This window comes from Sylvia atricapilla, chromosome 18, assembly GCF_009819655.1.
Source record: "Sylvia atricapilla isolate bSylAtr1 chromosome 18, bSylAtr1.pri, whole genome shotgun sequence".
Taxonomy (NCBI): domain Eukaryota; kingdom Metazoa; phylum Chordata; class Aves; order Passeriformes; family Sylviidae; genus Sylvia; species Sylvia atricapilla.
The window spans coordinates 8,057,289-8,074,486 of record NC_089157.1 but is presented as its reverse complement, the minus strand read 5'-3'; the positions used below and the strand labels follow the sequence as shown (position 1 = coordinate 8,074,486).

At 52.4% G+C, this 17,198-nt stretch overlaps 2 protein-coding genes across 4 annotated transcripts in view; one reads left to right on the top strand and one right to left on the bottom strand.

Annotated features, from left to right (window-relative positions):
- DNAH17 (dynein axonemal heavy chain 17) overlaps nucleotides 1-897 on the top strand; it is a 32,147-nt gene extending 31,250 nt beyond the window's left edge. For both annotated transcript variants that reach the window (XM_066332194.1, XM_066332193.1), the window contains exon 80: nucleotides 521-897. In XM_066332194.1, coding sequence (XP_066188291.1) covers nucleotides 521-768 — 248 coding nt within the window. In that variant the 3' untranslated portion in view covers nucleotides 769-897. The remainder of the gene's footprint in view (nucleotides 1-520) is intronic.
- PGS1 (phosphatidylglycerophosphate synthase 1) lies at nucleotides 345-16,737 on the bottom strand. Of its 2 annotated transcripts, none has more exons than XM_066332197.1 (10): nucleotides 15,996-16,737; nucleotides 12,118-12,307; nucleotides 11,701-11,778; nucleotides 10,753-10,852; nucleotides 9,917-10,106; nucleotides 9,417-9,595; nucleotides 8,004-8,537; nucleotides 4,485-4,633; nucleotides 2,365-2,507; nucleotides 345-764 (listed from the first exon to the last, which is right to left on the bottom strand). In XM_066332197.1, exons 1-9 carry the CDS (start codon nucleotides 16,634-16,636, stop codon nucleotides 2,388-2,390), a joined length of 2,181 nt encoding a protein of 726 aa, XP_066188294.1. In that variant the 5' UTR covers nucleotides 16,637-16,737; the 3' UTR covers nucleotides 345-764; nucleotides 2,365-2,387. The 2 variants fall into 2 exon arrangements, with proteins under 2 accessions (XP_066188294.1, XP_066188293.1); XM_066332196.1 differs by having other exon boundaries at nucleotides 345-702; nucleotides 15,996-16,735.
- Between the last annotated feature and the right edge of the window lie 461 nt (nucleotides 16,738-17,198).

Below are 17,198 nucleotides of genomic sequence, written 5' to 3'. Positions count from 1 at the left end.
GGGTCCATCTGGGTCCAGGCTCAGCCGCCAGCTGAGGGCAGCACTGCCCGGATCACACAGCCTTTCCAAACTCCAAATTCGTGTTTTACCAATTCAGGCTCCAGCTCATGAACCCCAGGGCTCCTGGAGCTACAGGGTTCTAGTGAATACATATGGCACATTCTCAGTTGATGCTCGAGTAAGACAAATTGAGAAACTTAAATCCATGATAATTACTGCTAATGATGAGAGGGAAGGAGGCAGCTCAGCAGAGCAGCTGAGAGGTCAGCAGAGAACACATGGGACAGCATGTGATAGACCCCACCACAGCCAATTCACTCTGCAATCCCCATATAAAAGCGTGCTGAAGGGAGGGGTGGGGACAGAATTTATTCAGACATCCCACACACACAGTAAGGCAGATGCAGTCCTGGGTCACAGTGAGATGAGAACACGTCAGACCTAACCAGCAGTGAGGCACTCCAGCCAACCTTAGCCCGTCAGTAGTCCCGCGGGGGCCCTGAGGTGTGTCCCGCCGCAGGCGCGCGCTGGGACGTGCAGTCGGGGTCGATCGCGGAGGCGCGGATGAAGGAGCTGACCCCCGTGATGCCGGTGATCCTGCTCAGAGCCGTCCCCGTGGACCGCATGGACACCACCAACGTCTACGAGTGCCCCGTCTACAAGACTCGGACGCGAGGGCCCACCTACGTCTGGACCTTCAACCTGAAGACAAAAGAAAAAGCTGCCAAGTGGGTCCTGGCTGGTGTGGCTCTGCTCCTAGAGGCCTAGACTTTTATGGCAGTGAAAAACAGCAACACTTTCACTTGTAAAAACCTCCGAGTGGTGTAACTCGGTCTATGTTTGATTGTACCAGAACCGTTTTAGCAAAGTATCAATAAAAGCAGTGCTGGAAGCGTTGCCATGTGGAGCCTGCTCTTGCAGCACACGGGGTTCTCAGGGCGGATACTGGTTTTCCACTGGTGGTTTCTGACGTGGCGCTGGTGGGGAGCCAGACCACCGTGGGAAGCCAGACAGAACAACTGCACACAAGTGCCTGACTCCTTTCCCTCCTCTGCCTCCCCATCTTCCCACAGCTCTTTGTGTGATGGCTCAGTGTGAACTGAGCAGAAACTCCTCACGCTCCTGCAGGGAGCGTATGTGTCTGGCTGGAGCAGACAGGAGAAGAAAGGTGCAGATTTGGTCCAGTTCACCCACACCCAACCTGCACAGCCCAGAGAAGATCCAGCTGCAAACAGGTTCCTCTCTGTTCTATTTCTAAGGTATAGAACATAGCCCTTTCTTCACAACAAATAATTTGTATCAGCAGTAACACACATTAAGGTGAGTGGGTCTGCCAAGGCTGGTCCTTTTGGCATAAAACAATTCACCAAAATCCCACTGTGTGAAATATCTGAACAATTAGTTCTACAATACAATTACCTCAAACTTCCCTCAGAGCTCAGTCAGACAAGCCCCAAGGGCAGGGACAGGGAGCAGCTCATTTCTTTATAGAGCAGCAGTATTTACAATCAGTTATGACTGAGTTTCACACACCATCAGCTTTTTTCAGGTGCCAGAAATCCTGTTTGTGCCACTGCCAGACCAGAAACCCTTGCTCACACCCTACCCTGCACTCTCACACCTTTTTACCTGCTTCCAAACACTTTCTCTGCAGGATGTTACGGTTCAAGCCTCCTACTTCCAGCAAGTAACATCCCAAACCCACACCAGCACCAAAAGTCTTCTCCTGCCCTTCCACAATTCATGAAAGACACTTGTAGCATATCTGAATGTGAAGGAGTCAGGCAAACCCTGCTGAGGGAGAGGCTGTAGTCAGGTAAGTAAAAGGGATATGGGTACATGTACCAGCAGTGCCAACTGCACGGACTGTGCATGGCACAGGAACAGGCAAGAGTGATGTCCTGAGGCTCACAAAGGCTCAGCCATGGGGCAGTGGAACCAACAGGAACCCCAGGACATCACAAAACAGAAAAGCAAAACCTACACTACAGGGGCAAAGTAAAGCCCTGACTGGGTACAAAGATAAAACACTTTAAGTATTCCAGCAATACTTTCTATTGGATGGTCAAGACAACGCAAACAGTCTCTCTCTGCAAAACTCTGAAAGGGACATTTCAGAAATGGGAGTTTTATTTCCACGTGTGGAAAATTCCATTGTTTGGGTTCTCTGTGGCCCTTCCAAAAATTCTAGTAGACAAAACCCAGTCAGGACCTGAGCCTTGATCACAGTCCATGGCAGCCAGTACCCCAGAGGAATTGAGAAGTGCCTGGTTTTCCCTACATCATCTTTCTTTCATGACAGAGCACTTCAGCTATCCACTGCAGTCAGTGCAATATAATTCCCCATAATGGCAGCAAACTCACCCAAAGCAGCAACTTTTCTTCTTTCAAAAGAAATTCTTGATCAGAGGTGTCACCAGCTTCACCCACAGCTTCACATAACGATTTGGCTGCTCAAACGTTGATGTTGAGACCACACCTGAGCAGAGGTAAAGCTGCTCTTGCTCCTGAACAGGGAAAGAAACATCATCTCAGTAAATCTCAAGTGTTAAATTATACAATGGTCTTTCAGCGAAACAAATTCTCAAATAAAGCTGACCAGGGATCTTGCCACAAGAATGCACCCATTTCTCCTCAAGAATTTGCAATTTAAACTCTACAGAGAACAAGGATAGAGGGTTTTTATGCCCCACAGTTGCATGAGCTTCAGCTTCAGAAAACTCCTCAAGGCCGGGCTGTAATTGCCAGAAAAGGAAACCTCACCAAAGCTCCTGGGACCGGCTCTTTCTAGACACAGTTCGGGCGCCGCGTTTGCAGATGAATGTGCAGCCGTGATCTCAGCTGAGTTACCAGAAATACTCGGGGCCCCCACGGTGTGCACCCAGCTGCTGAGGCAGGAAATGCACCACCCTGCTGATAACACGCTGGCAGCACGTGAGAGCAGCACTCTGGTCACAGGTAAGTGGGAGTTTTTAGCACAAACAGTCAGGTTTCAGGATCTGCAGCAAACAAGGAGCAGAACAGCTCCTGGAAGTTTGTTCATCATCTTTTTTTTTTATAAATGAAGCTGTCACGAACAGCAGAAAGTACTCTGTGCTATTTAAATTCAGGGTAGAACGGGAAAGCAGGAACCAAGTACTGGAAAGTAACACCAAAAAGATGAACCAAGACATTAATCTGTCAATTCACTCTAATTTGAGAGCCCCTAAATGCTCCAAGAGCCATAGTAAGCCCTGCTGTGAGGAGGATTCTGCTCCATGACCATTCAATATGGTAAGATCTGACCGCTAGAGGCAAGGCCAGTTCCCTGAATCAACCTCAGTTCATTCACAGAAGCACCCAAAGGCACCCAGAGCACTCACATTTCTTCCCAAATCTCAGCGCACATTTTTAAAATGGAACTGAACATTACATAGGCAAAGTGATTTCATGGCAACATCCCAGGAATGGATTAAGTCTTCTAAAAAAGACCACAGAAAGTAAACAGCCAGCCCATCTCAGAATCAGCTTCCAGCAATCGGGAATGGTTTAAAGCCCTTTGAATGAGATCACTGCAGCCCTGTGTGAGAAAATTCCTTTGTGTCACATTTCCATTGATTTTCCCCTTCCATTAGAAACAAGCAGAGGCAAGATATGAATTGAAATACTCAAGCAACTCTTCCAGTAATAGAATTGTTTTTGATTAGATACACTCTGACTCATCTCAGAGAAGAGCCCTGATGCAAGAGGGCAATTCCCATTGATCTTGCAGACAACTCTGCCAGCACCTGCCTCACACAGTGCATTTCTGAGGTCTCCAAGTCACACAGAGGCACCAAACTGATCTGCTTTGAAACAGAACACTGCAGGAGAAATTACTTGGGACAGTCAGTCCCAGCAGAAGATTCAGTCAAGACAGCTTGAGAACTAGGCAGGATTTGGAGCAGCAGCACAACTGCTGAGCATCCCAAGCCTCCTAATTAAAACAAAAACAGCACAGAAAAACCCTGGGACATTGAAAAGCAATGTATCAAGATTATGTAATGTCATATTATTATTCAAGATAAGGATTTTGTCACAGAACTTCATGGGCATCCCAGCCAGCCCTGAAGCCCTTTTCCAGTCCAAGCTCAGACATTCCAAGGGCCCGGCCTCATTCCCCCAAATGCTGGGGTTAATGCTCAGAGGTGCAGCGTGGCTGGTGAGCTGAGGAGACTGCAGGTCCTCCAAAAGCTCTGCACACATCCAGCCCTGAGCACTCCTGGTACCCGAGGTCACTGGGGACACACATTCCTTCCCGTTAGGGCCTCATTTCCCAGCACTGTGTACTTGCAGCAGGCAGCTCATCAATAGTCACTTCACTGACAGCTCCTCAGGACTCCCCATGCTCCAGCAGCTTTTGAGTTATTGTAGCTGGAGGTTTTTATTGGCACTGCGTCATCAGCATTCCCCATGTGACCCTGAAGTGCAACATCCCCACTGCAAACCCACAATCTGCTGCTTACCTGATGCAGCTGCTGCTGCAAGGCTTTATTTTCTGTCACTATCGCAACCTGAGCTTCCAAGTCGCGATGAACTGATCGATATCCGAAATTTGGAGAGCCAATCAGGGTCAGGCAAGGCAGGTCACTCCCTGCCAGGTACAGCCAGAGGCCTGCAGGAAAAATGAGGAAGAGAGGAAGCGTGACAGCCAAGGGAGCAGCCAGGGTGGGCTCACATGGTCCCTTCACTCGGAGTGAATTAAAGGCTTTAAACGTGGATTACAGAGTCTGTAGAGGACCTGGGGAGCAGAGAGCAGTCCAGCAGGGCCTGCAGGGCTGGGCTGCTGTGTGTGACTCAAGGGGTGCCCTGGCATAGCCCAAATCACTGCTCTGACTGGGAGTGCAGCACCCCCAGTGTGCCCCAGGAACACACTGCCCCAAAACAATCCAGTCCCGCCACTGCATTAGAGGCTGTTTTGCACCACAGTGAACTCAGAAATGCTGAGAGAAGACAAACAGGTTTTCAGTGAAGGATCCAGCCCCAAAGCCCCAGGCAGCCAGGTTAGGTCAGTCCAGCCTGTCCCAGGGCCAGGGACCAACCCCCATCCTAGGACCATGACATGAAGAGGCATCTCCCAGCTCTTGCAGGTGAATTCACACACCACGGTGAAGAGACACAGAAGTGCAAATTATTTCCCTCCCTCACTTCCAGAGGAGCCAGCACGGACGAGATCAAACTCTTGCCAGGGCACCTGGCCCTCGCTGCCACTCACCAGCACAGCTCCCACAGCTCTGCCAGCACACAGAGCAGGCAGGAGAGAGCCCAGGACAGGTTTTCAAGGGAAAGATGAAAACCTCACATTATTCTCAAGCACACCACTGCAGCAGGGCAAGAAGGAACAGCCACAAGAGAGTCAGGACTGCTGCCAAGGAGAGGCTGTGTGGCCACCCTGCACAAATGGAGCCAGAAAGCCTTTGCTCTCCTCAGCAGAGCCCTGGGTGAGTCCCTGGTAGAGGCTTATCCCCATGGCTGGTCACACACAGACTGCAACAAAGAACCCGTAGCATAAAAACCACCTCAGCCTTAAAATAGCAGCAGGTTTCCCAACTCAGCCCCAGAGCAGTTCCAAGAATGCCTTGAGTAAGACGCTGCCGATTCACTGCCAGTTCCTGTAACCTCCTCCCCGCCCCCACAGCACACACTCAAAGAGCTGGCACTGCCCTAATGCCGTGGCACCTCCAGTCCCCCCGGGCTCACCCCACCACAGCGGGGCTGGACAGCCCACCACGGGCTCTGGGAGACACAGGAAAGCATCCACATGGCAGAGTTTTGTCACATTCTGCCACCAAACAGGACCCTGCCAGGGGCTGTCTGGTGCCTGACCAGCCAAAGGCTGGACTTCTGCCCAAGCAGCAGCCATGAGGAACAGATTCCTTGCCTTCCCAAGTGTCCTGTGGCAGTCCCACAGCCTTTATAGGTCTCTGGTTTCATGGCCATCTGGCAGGATCTGCTCAAACAGTGACTCACCTTCCAGCAAGGGGAAGCGCAGCTTCCCAGCGCCGGTCAATAGCAGTAACAGGGTTTACCTCACAGCACACAGCTGCCTGCCCAGCACCCTGCCACCAAAACCTGCCTGGAAGGGACCCTGATCCCAGGGGATGTACCCATGTCACCCCCAACACCATGCCCAGGAAAGTCCAGGGAGGCTTTGGGACGCCACACCAGGACAGCTGCTGGCAGTCCTGCTCTCTCATGCACCCCAACTGTGCAGCGCTCTGCTACATCTGCATGGTGCTGAATGCACCCAGGAGAGACATCCCTGGGAGCACCACCTGACACTGTGCATGCAGATACAAACACTTTAAGGGGAGAGGAAGGGGCATGCAGCACAACCCCAGTGTTTGGGGTATGTCAGTGAGATCCCATAGGAGACTAAAGAGTGTTTCATGTCTCAGCCCAGAGAGGAAGCACCAACAGGCACTATTTGCTGCTGGGAATCTCATATCCTCAGTCAGAAGCTAGGCTCCAGGTGCTCCTTGGGCACATGCTCTTCACGTTTCTAAGGCTTCCTCCCTTCCCTCTTCTGTCCTTGTCCTCTCTGCCACACCATGTGACTCCTGCAGAAGGAAAGGAGGTGAATCCAACCTGTGCCAGGGGCAGAGCATGCCAGAGGAGGAGCTGCACGCTGATCCTCCCAGCACTCTGAAAGGGAATGGAAACAAGGCAACAAATATCTCCAACTGTCCCTCCTGCTAGGCACGGGAGCCGCTGAACTCCAAGCCCTGCATCCCTCTCCAAGCAAACACCACACAGCAGAGAGCCCAAAGCGCTGTCCTCCGAGGCCCAGCTGGCCCAAACAGGACCAGTGACCACCTGCACTTTGGTAGCTGGGAAAAGCAGTCCTTGTTTCTGGGCTCAATTTATGCCAAACCACATTCCACTGGGAGTTAGCAGTACTCAACAAAGGCAGAACCTGGGAACCACAGATTGCTCAAGCACACGCTTCCTGAAAGACACAGGACACCCCAGGCAGGCCGGAAGGGACCTCCCTGGAGCTGCTCTGTGTGAGATAAGGGTTTTCCCTGCACTCCTGATTGCGCTGGAGAGGAGCACCCTGACATTTGTTTGTCATTTCAACACAGAGGCAGCCAGTAGAACTCAGGGATTTTCAACAGCCCAGAGAATTCAGATTCTGCAGCTTTCCCTCCCCACCACCTCTGAGCCTCCCTGTGAGCACTCCGGGGCGAAGCAGGGAGATGGAGCCATTCCCACTAACAGCTCTCCCCAAAACAGGAATGGCCAGAGCCCCAGTGCTCCAATCACAGCCCAAACACTCCAGCTGGAGCACCGTGCTGAGCCTGTGGGAGCTGGGCACGGTACATCCAGCAGGAACCCAGGATCTCCCAGAGAAGACCTCGAGGGCAGCACTCATAAACTCATTGTGTGATAGACCATATTCCTTCCTCAGCCCCTTGCCCTGCCCTGACTCCCATGAGCACACACTGCAGCTCCTCACACACTGCATCCCCTGTGTGCTGTGAACAGGAGCTGGTGCAAATCCCCCAACACTCACATTGTCCCCAAACAGACCTGCTGCTGAGAAGGCCCAGGGAGCAGTTCCCCTCTGGCATCTGCCCCAGATACTGCTGCAGGGTCCCCAGCACAATCAGCACTCCTGCCTGCTGAAACCAGCCCAAGGTATACCAGAAACTGCACCACAGCACAGACTGCATCATAAACACATCCAGGTGCTTCCTTTCCTTCTCATCATGTTTCTCCTCCAGGCAGTGCTTCAGTGCCACCACAGGGACAGCTCTCACACCATCCCCATGATTGTATCGAATCAGAAATCCAAAGGCAAGGTGTCCTCCAAGTGATTCAAACCCTCCAGGTTTACACAATCAAGTTGGTTGAACCTTGGAGGAGTGTTTTGAAGGTTAAGCCCAGACTGGCACCCAGCCAGCCCCTTACTCCTTTCGCAATCCAAATCGCACAGCTCTCACACACCTCTGAACAAGACTCCTTGGGATAAGTGCTCTTACCTTTGGCATGGAACGTCCACCCAGCACGGGAGTACTCCTGGAGCTGCACCCTCTCCTGCTGCTGCAGGTAGCAGACCTCACTGAAAAACTGATGTTCAATGTAAACGTAGGCAGCAGGGATGGCACCTGCCACCCCTTTGGCACCAAAAAACCCATTGACCTCTGGGGAGGCCAGGAGGATCCGGTACTCAGCCCTTGTGCCCAGGATGAGGTCCATGTAGGCCTGTGTCAAGTTAAAGTAGCCAGTGGTGAGGTATATCCTGGCATCCCGCTCAGCCTCCGTCAGCAGTGTCTCTGTGACCATCTCGTCTATCTGAATCCCAAAAGGTTTCATTTGGATTAAGGGATAGATCCAGGTGTCGGGTTCTGGTTTCAGATTCTCAGATGCTTGAGAGCCTTGCTGGGATGAGAGGGAGCTGCCTGGCTGGCTGCTGTGGAAAGTCTTTTCATGAAGCAGCTCCTGCCGTGTCCGGGCAGAGTTGATGACCTCCATGACCCTCCGGTTGGCAATCTCACAGTAAGCCACTTTGTCTCCTGCAGGAAAAGTCAGAGATGCAGTCTGGGATCCACAGGCACAGAGCTACATGTCATCTATTACACACCAGGAGAAACTACTGACAGGACATGGATACAGGAACAAATAGGAGCCAACACAGAGTGCACATGACTCTGTCTTAAGGCCCAAACCAGCTGTTTCAAGACCGGCAGAGCTACACTACAGAAGAGAAATGCTCAGCAACTGGCAGCAGCCTGAAAAATCCTCTGAGAAAGGAAAGGACGAGGGCAAGGCTACACTGACAACCAAGAATGAACTGGAACACATAAACTCCCACCCCCAGCCTGAACTTACATCACCCAGCAGTGCAAGGCCAGGACAAAAACTGATGACGCAATCAGCCTGGCACATCACTGCCCTTCTCTGCCCAATTTTACGCTTGTTCCCAGACTTCCTGAACTGATTCCCATTTGATTCCCAGAACAAACTCTACTACAAGAGATTAATTACCAACAATAGCAGCACATTCACAAACCCTTAAGAACATGCACACCCAGAGCACCTGGAATATCAGAAAAACTTCTCAAAGGACTGAAGTTCTTGTTTAAGGCCAAAAGCAGCACATTTATGAAGCAGCACCGAAATGGCTACAGAGTTATTTCCAACCTCTGCATGCCCTGCCAAATTAGCCTGTGACAGCCACTGTGCTGGGAAAACTCCAACAGACTCTGTACTGAAACTCAGGCAATCTCAGTTTTAATACTGGACAGCACAAAGCAGGACACCCCACAGTCTGAACAATGGTCAGACACCCAGCTATTCTCACATGGATGGAATCTAAGTCATCTTTAAACCCTGGCTGTCACTCCTGTCCTCTGGATCCCATCATCCAGATAGGTGAGACAACTCTCTCCTACCTTGGTATGGGTGCACCATTCCCTCCTTCATCTGGACTGTATCATCCTGCTGTAGCTGCAGGGACACGTCTCCAATGGCGTCCACAAGCTCCGTGAAGAAGTCTGCGATCTCAGGAGAGTCCCGCAGCAGGACGTAGCGGTCCTGACGGTTGGTGAAGTACAGATCACTCAGGTTGGCACTGAAGAGAAAGGGAAAGAGATGAGTTTGGAGCACAAGATTCTCAACCTCCCAGCCCAGGCTACAGGCCTCACTCTGGGTAGCTGCACTAAAGCACAAACTGGCCACTTCCTTTGGAATGTTGAAATCATTTTCCCTTTTTGAAAGACTCATTTTCATCTGAGAATCTCATGTGCAGGAACTGTGGTTGCTCTCCCATCTCAGAAGAGCATTGATAGGATCGTGATGGAGTCCAGATGTTCAGACAACTCTGGCAGCACAGACACCCTGCCCAAAACCCAGCCAAAGGATCTGCAGCAAGGCTGGAGGCAGCAGGACTCACCCGCTTAGGATCACATTGTCATCAAAGAGATAGACCTTGATGTGCTGCAGCCCAATGGTCTCATTGAAACGCTCTGGAATCAGGAGCCGGAGAAGCCCACGCAGGTTGGGAGTGTGGAAGAGGGACACACGGACTTGCTCAGGAAACCGCTGCAGCAATGGGATCAGCATTGTTCGGGAATTCTTCCTGCCTGGGAGACAAAGGGAGTTTCACTCAAAGATCACTCAGACAGAACATATCATGATGCAGCTCTTCAGCTGGTTACAGGGTGAGCACCCCTCCCATCCACTGCCACTTCACACGTCTTCCTTTTTCTTTGTTGTTGTTTTTTTTAAATCACTTTCATTTGCACTATGGCAATATTGAAACTGACATCCAGAATCAGTCACAGGGCAGGTCTGACACTTTTCAAGCTTCTTAACCAAGCCTCACCAGCACTGGTAACACATCTACAAGAGTCACTGCAGATGACCACAGGTTCCTGATTCAGTGTGCTGCTGCTTCCAACAATTCCCATCTTCTTTTCAAAATGAAAATGTAAGTGAGCATCATGGGTAAGGCCAAATGCACTAACAAATGAACCAAGCAAGACTACAGAAGTTGTAGGGAATAGTTTGGCCCTTCTTGCTCCTACCACCTATTTTTGGAAGAAAAGCTGCTCAGGTTGAAGATTTTCTGGGAATATGTAGTTCTGGAATAAAAAAGGCCAATCCTGAAGGGTGCATGCTTTAAGCAAGTAGGTCCAATTGGCCAAGATACCCACTCTGAAAAGAACTGTCTCTTTAGCCTAACAGTAAAATCAGGCTCTGACAAAAGCAATGAACAGCAATTCCTACCCCGGGAACCCCTGGTGTAGTCGAGAAGAATGGAAACTCTGAGGTCAGGTGAGCCTTTTGCTTGTAGTGATTTCTCCAGTGTTTCTTCTAAGCAATACACCTGCAGAGAGAATTCTCTCCTCATTACAAAAGCAAATACACTTTCCAAGGGAAGTGCTCAGCAGCAGGAGACCGTGGCCAAGCACAGCCAGCTCAGTCTTTGCATCTGCCAGCCTGGCAGCCTCCGTCAGCCTAAAGCCGCAGATCAAAGGACCTCAGTTTTCCATGTCCATATTCTTCAGGTCTCACAACAGCAACTAAAGTTAGCAGAAAAAGCCCCAATATCATTCCAAAGTCACAGACTTGCATCACCAAAGAGAAACGTTGGAAGGAATTCACTGCAGTTTTGTTCTTTAACTACAAGGTTGTTTGTCACATGGAAATTCAAATCCTATGTGCAAGTCCAGACAAAGCTGGGCACAATACTATGCAGGCTCTATCCACCTTTACCCTGCCAGGGCATTTGCTTCCTAACATCAGAACCTGGCCAAGGCCAGGCTTCTACCTAAAGCCCTTGGGCAAAAATGCTTTTGCTTCCAGAGGAAAGAACAAAAAAGTCAAACACCATGAAGCAAAGCTGACCTCAATCTCAAATGCAGAAAACCAATCCTTCATCTGTGTCCTGCACCAGGAGCACCAAACAGAGCACTGCACACCTACAGCTCAAATCCCATTCAAGAAAAATGCCAAGTAATAATAGATTCTCATGACCTGAGTTTTACAAAGCCCCCCTGAGCACTCTGGACACCACGCCAGTCCCTTCTGACAGGTCCAGGCTAGCTATCCCCTGAAGAAGTGCAGCAGCTCCCTGGCTCTATACCAGACCTAAACCAGAAGCACCACGTGCCTCCCTTCCACATCCCTCCCCAGCATTCCCTTCCTGGCCTTCCCAAACCCTTCCACACTCACCAGCTCCTGCTCAAGGAGTCCTGTCCCCAGGTACAGTGAGGCCATCACCACCCGCCGCTTGGCTGCTTTTATCTGCACCTGGGAGCAGAAAAAACCATTCCATTTCACACAGGGTGTCTGGTCCTGAGGAACCATCAGCCCAGACCCAGCCTTCAGCCATATCTCTGCACTTCCTCTCTTTAGGAAGGAAAGGGTAACACATAGGGAGTGGCAACCCAAAACAAACAGAGCTCTGCGGAGCCACAGCAACACCATTGCTGCACCTAAAATTCAAGGAAGAAACTAGTGCTTTCTGGGAAACTGAAGAACACACTCCCTGCAGCTAAAGCTATTTCATATGAGAGCAGTTACCAGGAAGCAGCTGCAAAACTGGGATTGCATCAAAACCACTCCCACAACTTGGAACCCACAGCTTACCTTCAGGAGTTCATAGAATTCCGCCGGGGATGAAAGCACCTTGACATGCGAGCTGGAGATCCCAAACTCTGGGACCAAATTCCTGATCCACTGGAACCTGTGTGCTCCTTCTGGACAGAGGGAACATGGTGGGGCTGTGATCACTGGAACAGGAGGGGTGAGTAGTGGGGCTAGAAGGAGCCATGATGATCTGTGCAAAGAAAGATGGAGAAACTCTTCACAGTGAAACCTTTGTCTCCCAGAAAAACTCCAGTCAGGTAAAGGAAGAGCTGCAGCAAGGGCCAATACATGGATGGCAGGGATCCACAATGGCAAGAATGCCTTTCCCTTTCCATAATCTGATCTGGATTACCAAAGCCAAATGTAGAAACAGAGAAACACAGGCAAAATGTGGGAGAACAGATCTGAACATCACCGGCCCCTTCCCTGAGCTGGCACGGAGATGAGGGGAAACAATTCCTTCATCAGGACAACATGGGAGGGGAAGGAGGCTGGGGGCTGCAGAAAATGAGTGTGGATGCTCAGGTGTCTGGCAGTGCTGGGGTGGTACCACTTGTACCTGTAACCAGGCAATTCTGAATTATCTCCATCACACACACATCAGCTTGGCCATAGCCAACACTCCCTTCATGTCAAGTTTTGTTCTCAGCTGGGCTGAAGTCATTCACATTTCAGGTTTAAAGATCACGCTGCTTTAAAGAGAAAAATGCCTCAATCTTATCCAAAAATAGATGCACAGCACACAAGGTGGCCAAGTGCAACCCCCAGCAAAGGCAAAGCAGCCACACCCCAAGAATGACCCACAGAAGGAGCGACTGTGTCCCAGCAGGACTGCACCAAAAGCCACAACGAGAATCCATCCCTCTCTAGCAATGCCACCGGCATTCTGAAGAAGAACAAGAGAGGGTCACAACTTCCCCTGCAAACCTCACAAAAGCTGTGAGGGAGACATCAGGAAACTCATTCTTCAAAAAGAAATCTCAGAACGAATTTAATTTCTTTGAAGTCACTTTGGGAAGAAACCAGCTCACTGCCAGCATCAAGCAGCGGGTGACAGGAAGCAAGCAGCAACTTCTCCTCTCCGAGGTTTCACACATGCAAATTCATCCAGTCATAGAATTACCCCCGGCAGGAGTCTGCTCGCATGACAAAACCACATTTCAGCACAATTAGCAGCAGCAGCTCCCATGAGATCCAGGAATCCATGAGCAAGGGACTGAACTGCATCTCTGAACCTGACACAAACTGTTCCAAGCCTGCAACCCCCACTCATGGGAGCCGGGCTTCTTGGGATGGAACTGGGGTGGGTGGTCTTACCCTGAGGACCACCAGGTCCTCGAGCCAGCAGGCAGCCACCATCCTGTGGCCCATCCTGATGATTCCACCATCACCACACACCAAGAGGAAACTTGATCACAACCTTTACCAGAATTTGTTACGAGGAACTTTGGGCTTTTTACCACAATCCAGAGCCCAAATGAACATAGATTCCAGGAAGATGATTTCACTCATCTGGTTCATGATACAACCCTGGATCTTCACAAGGTTTCCAAACATCCTTACAAGGAAGCCAGTTTATAGTGGCGTTTCCTGTAAAATCCACGAGTTTGTCACTGACTATTCATGAACACCAAAATCTGAGTCAGTCAGTGCAGGAATTCCTGGGATGGCGGGTTTTAACAGATCATGTGGACTGGGCTCTCAGCCTGAATACCCAGAAGTGACAGAGATCACCATTGTTAAAACCACTGTTAAAACCATTGTTAAAAACAAAGCAAATGTCCCCTAAAAGGTGCAGAAAAAATTAAAGCGGAACAGAAACACTAGAAATACCACTATCCAGGCACATTCTCATCTAAATGTCTACAGAATCTGAGCACAACCTTCGTACACCTTTGCTCACCTCAAGCCTCAAAGGCCACACACGGAGAGCAGATCCCCACTGTTCCATCTCTGCAAGGGAGCACGGCACACAGAGCTACACGAATTCACACTGGATCCAAAAATACAGGGTTTTAAAACCCACTGAATGCTCAGCCCACAGAGCAGTAGCATAGCTGAGCTCTAACCCAGCCCCACAGGTCACAAACAACATCCTCTGGAATTATTCCTGGGGAGGAAGCAGTGGCAAATTTTATGTATTTTACAATAACTATCGACAGAGATGAATATTGTCCTCCTTATCTCATTGGCCAGCCCAACTACATTTCCAGAAGCCAGACCAGGGGCCAAGCAGACACTTTCCAGAAACATGATTCCCAGAAGCCATTTTCTGGCAAGGACTGCTGGAATTGTGAGTCCAGCTACACCTGCCTCCCTGCCTATGGCCCTGCACTTGCCTGTCTGGAGCCAGGGGCAGCTCCGAGGGCAGCTCTGAAGACTGCAGGCAGCAACGGGTTGAGCTTGGAGCATCTGGACTCTGACTGGAACATCTAGAGGAACACCAACCTGCAGCACCAGTACTGTTTGGTTTGATTCAGATTAATTGTGTATAGGTTTATCAATTTATCCCTAATTTATCACTAATTGCATCCTCCAGATTTTTCACTAAGTAATTTCCAGTGTACCAACACTGTTCGATCTTTCAACTCAATACTGAAATTTATAACTTATTCAGCACTGAGAACCTATTGCTTTTAGAATTATCAAATAAATCTGTATTTTGCTCCAGCCACAGAGCCACTGGCACAGCAACTGGCCCCCAGAGCAGCAGCTTCTACCCAGCAGTGACTGACATCAGCTCAGTGACTACCAGAGTACAACCAACCCTTGCAACCTACACACAACTACCAGAAACCATGTAACATTATGAAGAAATCATCAAAATTCCACACTGTGACAAATCAGGTTTCAGAGGAACAGAAAATGAACTATGGGGGAGCCCTTTCCACGTACTTCGCATCACTGAGTTAACCAGAAAGATAAAACGGAATCAAAAGGAACCACTTCAGACCCCTTCTGAATAAAAAGTTGACCCTAAATAGAAACAACGGATTTTTTGGGGCTTGTTCTATTTTTCAAAATGTAGGTTCGGTACAGAAACTCGCAATGGAGATGAAACTCTTATTCACTGTAAAACCTCATCTTCAGAGCCAGAGGTGAAGTGAAACTGCAGGACGCAATGCTGGCCTTTCACTCACACACTCACACACGGGGGGATCTACAGGGCTGCTCTCACAACTCAGTGATTGCTTTCCAGGGCTCAGCCTAATCTGCCTGCCCCAAAAACACTGATGAGATCAAAAGATAAGTGCGGAAAGAATTTCCTTGGTGTGAACAAGAGCAGACTGATGATGCACCTCCTCCAGCACGGCGGTGACAGCCCCTGGTTGGTGGCTGCCGCCGGTCACTGTCAGGGGTGACAGGCAGCGGTCACTGTCGCCGGGCACAGCGTCCCCTGCCCCTCAGCCCTCTGTGCCCGGCGCACTCCCGGCACAGAGGACACTGACACCGGTTCCGGCCCCATCCCGCCCTCCGCGACCACCGCGGGCGGGCCCAACACCCGCACCCGGCCGGTGCCGCCCCGAGGGCTGGGCCGCACCTGCCACAGCGGGTGAAAAGAGATTCCGGCCAGCGCCTGCTGACAGTGGGAGGCAAGAAAATGGGAAAGGAAGGGGAAATAAGGCTCAGCTGTTGTCAGTGTGGCGAGCTAAAGAGGTCTGCGAGAGCAGAGCCGAACCCGACTGCGACCCCGGCCTGGGGGTACCGGGCCGCCCCTTTACACCTACGCAGCTTTTCCAAGGGGCCGGGCCGGGCAGGAAAGGGGAAGCGGCGAGCGGGGGGTGCCCCGGTAATGAGACACCGACTGCGGGGGCGGCCGAGGGCTCCCGCTGCCTCCCAGCCCCGGGAGAGCCGGCGGGGTCCCGGCCGGTCCTTACCTGCGGGCGCGGCGGTCGCGACCGCGGGAGAGGCGGTCGGAGAGGCGGCCGAGCAGCGCGGCCAGGCCGAGGCGGCCCCGCGGCAGCCAGGCCGAGAGCCGCCGCCAGAGCGCCGCGCCGCCCGCCGCCATCGCCCGCGCCTTCCGCTTCCGCGCTGCCATGGCGACAGCGCCTTCCGCTTCCGCAGCGCCCGCCCCGCCCGCCGCGGGCACACGGCCCGGCCGCCCGCCGTCCCGCCCGGCCTGCGAGCGCGGCCTCGCCGGAGGGCCGGGAAGGGTCCGGGTGGAGCTCAGGAAGGGCTTCTTGTGCGGCGGGGCTCCCCTGGTCCCGCACACGTGGGAAGGGCTCACGCGGAGCCGAATCGCCCGCCCGGCAATGTCACCCCCCCCCAGTGTCTCGTCTCCCCCCGGGGCGAGCCCCGGCGTGGCTCCGAAGGGACGTACACGGCTCTTGCCCGCGGCAGAACCGGCGTTCGCCGGCCCGCCGGGCGAGGCGACGTCCGGGTACCGCGGGTCCCCCCGCCAGGTCCCGACACGTAGAGCCGGTCCCGACGCGGAGCCCCGGAGCCGCGTTGTGCCCGTCCCGTCCCTCCCCCGCCATCCTCTGCCCGCCCCCGGCAGCGCTCCGGGGCTCGTTTGCATTTCAGAGCAGCCGGTTCGCCGGCGCTGATTCCCAGAACTGCCGCACTGGGTTTGTCTCTGCCAGGCAGCGGCCGCTCCTCCGGGGCAAATTAAACTGTTTAAAATAAACCTACGGACAGAGCTCGGGTTGTGTGTGTGCAGGCTCCGAACTAACAATTGCCAAAGGACGGGGAGGGGAGCTCCGGCGCCGCTCCGCCCGCCGGACACCGTCCCCACCGGGGCTCCGGCCGAGGGCCTGGGGCGGAGGGGTGAGGAACCCCCTCGGACAGAGCCCCGGGGAGCAGCCACGGGCAGGGGACCACTGCCCTGGCGGGCTCCCTACCAGCGCACATGCCCCCGCACACCGGCCAAAGCACCGACCGCACGGAGCGTCCCGGGGCTCCCGGAGCCACCGCCCCCGCACAGCCCCGGGTGCGGATTCCCCCTTGTCTCCAGACAGGAGACAGGGATGAGGCAGGATGAGGGTACCCCGGCGGGTCCCCCAGCAGGCGCGGCCGAGGCTGGCGGCAGCCTCGCACGTTGGCCTGGAAATCAGGGCTGGCAATGCAGGAGCGGCAGCCCC